We start from the raw sequence: 3563 nt of genomic DNA, 5'->3' as shown, positions 1-3563 counted from the left end.
TATATATATATATAGAATAATAGAATAACCTAATTAATATTAATACCAATGTAAATTACAAGTCAAGCGAAACAAGTTTATTAAAAATATCAGAGCTGTATACAATCTAGTTAAATTCATCGATAGCAAATAGAATGAAACTGTATAACATGCAATTGTTCAATAATCTTGCCGGAAAAAGAATAAAATAGACACATAAAGCGATTAATGTAATTATTACTTATACAAATGTGTACAAATATTAAAACAGCATGCATAATGCGAACTACATCTTACATCGCTGTACCTGTGATTGGGGTTCAGTAGAAACAATACTACCAGTACGCATAATAGGTGTTTTATGCCTGGTCTTTGTGCGCACTACATAATTTTCTTCATATTGTACTACATCATTTCTCGGATCCCATGGTCTTATATCAGCATGTCGATAAACCCAATTTCCAGTTATAATATCCTAATAAAATAAAAAAAAGTTGGAAATTATTTTGCAAATATTAATATCCGATAAATATTTGACAATATATAAACATAAACATTAAATATGAAAATGATGCATATCATACTTGAACGAAGTATTTTGGAATCCATTCTTGTCCTAGTCTCTTTCGCTCTTTAGCGCGTTCTCTTTGTGCTTCTTCGAGTCGAGTTTTAGCGTCAGTAGCGGCAACTTGGTCGTCCTTATTAATAGCTTGTGTAACAGCCAACCACAATTTTTCACTTTCCCATGCTCCCTGATGTTCCAAAGGAACAGTATATTTTTTCAATCTTTTTTTGCGTATTTCTGGAGTAGGATTGAAAAAAATATTTTCTTGCTGTAAAATAAAACATTATGTTAATAGTTATCTAAAATTATTGATTAAGATTTAAGTTTACCCCTGTCCGTTTATCCGTTATTAAAATTAATCCATCCCAATATCCCATAATAGTAGCCAAAGTTTCCTTTCCTAGGCGTATTCGTCCTACAACTTGATTCATTAATTCCGCACCGCCAAGAAACGGCTAAAAATATATATATTATTGTAACATTTTTAATTATATTAACATTATTTTTAATATTATTTTATATTATTTAGTCAAATTAATATAATTAAATCTTATTACAACATAAGAGATAAATTAAGATTTCGTTATATCTTTAAAATAAATCGTAATTTTATTGATAATATTGGTAACTGTATAAAAAAAATCAAATATATTATGTGTATTACTTTAAGTTTAAATTCTAATTCTGTGTGATAGCCAGTCTTCTCGCATATTATGTTCACTTTTCCACCGAGTTCCATAGATAATGTCCCCATAAGAATGCCTTTGCAATGTGCATAAGGAATTGTCATTGTATAATCTTCGCCTCTCGGCAACATCGTCAATACAGCGATACCATCCAAAACTGCAGAAGTCGAATTTCCTGTAAGACATATATATTATAAATATTGTTATTGCTATATACACCGGCTCTATATCAATATTACTATAATCTATATTAAATAATAAATAAATTACCATAAAATTTAGATTTTGCAATAATAGTAGCGCTGATAGTAAATCCATCTTGACGATTTGTCACATAAAATCCTGAGATAGGTGGATGATGCGATAACTAACAAGAAAGTTTTAGATGTATTTGTTAATACCAAACATTACTTTTTCAAAAAAATAATGAATAATTAGTTACACACACGCGCGCGCGCGCGCGCGCGCGCGCGCACACACACACACACACACACACAATCTAATTTAATCAATAATTTACTATCTTTTAGATCATACTTGTTCGGCTAAATAGAATGTTCTTGAACCATTAGAATGTTGCCAATAACAGCGAAATGTTTCGCCCAAAAGCGGATTATATGGCTTTTTCAAGCCTTGTGGTTTTTTGTAAAATCCCGATAAATACCATTTCACTACAGCTTTCATACGTGTAAATGCATCATCTTCCAATACTGCTCTGTAAATTGAAATAAAATTTAGAAATTATATTCCTTTAATTGTATATGTTAAGAAAATAATAATGTACTAATGTATTATATTACTACGTTTTACTAACTGAGACAATAAATCGGCGTGATAATACGAATCGGCCAGTTTTTCCAGAAACGATCGTGATTCCAGAATGAAAGTCGGCAATACAACTTTAGACAGATCCATGCCAGGACGAACTTGTTTCATTAAGAACCATATCAAAGACTTTTGTTCTTCTTGTAGTTCTGCAACGACTTCGCCAGCCTATTAATTGATAACAGTATAGTAACTACAGGAAATAAATGCAATATAAAATTATATATTCATGATAAATCGAAGTAATCCAGAAAAACTTTTATAAAAAAAGTTCTATGAATTGTAAATATGTTATCTTGTTATAAACATGTATTCTAATTAAGAATTGTATTGTGCGGAATTACTGCTTACCGTTCCAAGAATTTCATTTTCATTAGCTACGTATGGTGTTTCGGTGATTGGCTCCGATTGATCTTCTTTGGCTGATGCTTCAGATTCACTATCCGAGGCACTGATTTCAGCATCAGCTACTACTCCATTCTCTGGCTGACTAATATCGTCCAGGTCTGTATGCAAGGGGTACACAGGATCTAGCGTTACTACTTGATGGGTATCATACTCTAAGACACGTATAGAAGGAATAGTCATGCGACGTGCTGGGGAAATTGGTGGATAAGATGCAGAAGCAAAACATGAAGATCCAGACGGTTGAACATCACCACTATCTGGTTCCTCATTAGAAGTCGAAGACGCAATGTTTTCTTGATCTGTGCCAGGTGTAGGAGAGCGATCAAGTAAAAATTTTTCCCAATATGCAACTGCGTGACAAAGATGTTGAAACATTGGAGTAGGTGAGGGACAAATGCTTCTATCGCAAGTTACAGCGGGTGAGAGTGATTGCGGATGAAATAATAAGTGTCTTTGAGGAGTTGTAGGTGTTCTTGGAGCATAGCGACTTAAATATACTGTTAATACAAAAAGCAGGATAACAAAAAAAAAATAACAACGATCATTATTATTGTTAGTAAATTTAAATGCATATGTATATATATATTTAAGATTAAATAAATTAATCATAATTAGTTTTTATAAAATTTTAGTTAAAATTTGAACACATAAAAATATAAAAATATTCCTGCATTGACTATTTCAATATGAATCTGACCAACTTAAATTATTATAATTATCTATTTTGCTATTATAATTTTTATATTTATTAACTGGTCTAATTTAACATTTAATATTCAAAATTAAAATAGTAAAATATTATCAGCTGTATATCGTCATTAAAGAAATTATTATCAATTCATCAGAAAATTAGTTATTAAAGTCCATTGAATAATAAAGTTAGTTGGAATGATATTTTTATATAAAAATAATTTTTTAAATAATTTTTCTTCACCGTAACAAGATTTTTAACTGCGATTTTACTTTAGCACTTTACGTGTTATATCCATACTTGACCATACACATGAGAGAACTGGGAATAAACGTGGAAGAGACGGCGATAATGAGTTCCATCACTCCTCTCGTGGCTATGGTGATGCCGCCGCTTGCCGGTATGTTAG

At 31.1% G+C, this 3563-nt stretch overlaps 1 protein-coding gene across 3 annotated transcripts in view; it reads right to left on the bottom strand.

Annotated features, from left to right (window-relative positions):
- Window positions 1-3563, bottom strand: part of LOC108685542 (oxysterol-binding protein-related protein 8) — a 15165-nt gene that overhangs the window by 4126 nt on the left and 7476 nt on the right. For all 3 annotated transcript variants that reach the window (XM_018190395.1, XM_018190393.1, XM_018190394.1), the window contains 8 exons: window positions 2407-2561; window positions 2045-2223; window positions 1768-1945; window positions 1501-1597; window positions 1209-1405; window positions 874-999; window positions 564-812; window positions 287-454 (listed from right to left, as the gene is read on the bottom strand). In XM_018190395.1, the coding sequence (XP_018045884.1) occupies window positions 287-454; window positions 564-812; window positions 874-999; window positions 1209-1405; window positions 1501-1597; window positions 1768-1945; window positions 2045-2223; window positions 2407-2561 (1349 nt within the window). The remainder of the gene's footprint in view (window positions 1-286; window positions 455-563; window positions 813-873; window positions 1000-1208; window positions 1406-1500; window positions 1598-1767; window positions 1946-2044; window positions 2224-2406; window positions 2562-3563) is intronic.

The sequence above is a fragment of the Atta colombica genome, unplaced genomic scaffold (genome assembly GCF_001594045.1).
Source record: "Atta colombica isolate Treedump-2 unplaced genomic scaffold, Acol1.0 scaffold153, whole genome shotgun sequence".
Classification (NCBI taxonomy): domain Eukaryota; kingdom Metazoa; phylum Arthropoda; class Insecta; order Hymenoptera; family Formicidae; genus Atta; species Atta colombica.
Note: the sequence above shows the minus strand (reverse complement) of the source record. Positions and strands in the feature narration are given on the sequence as shown.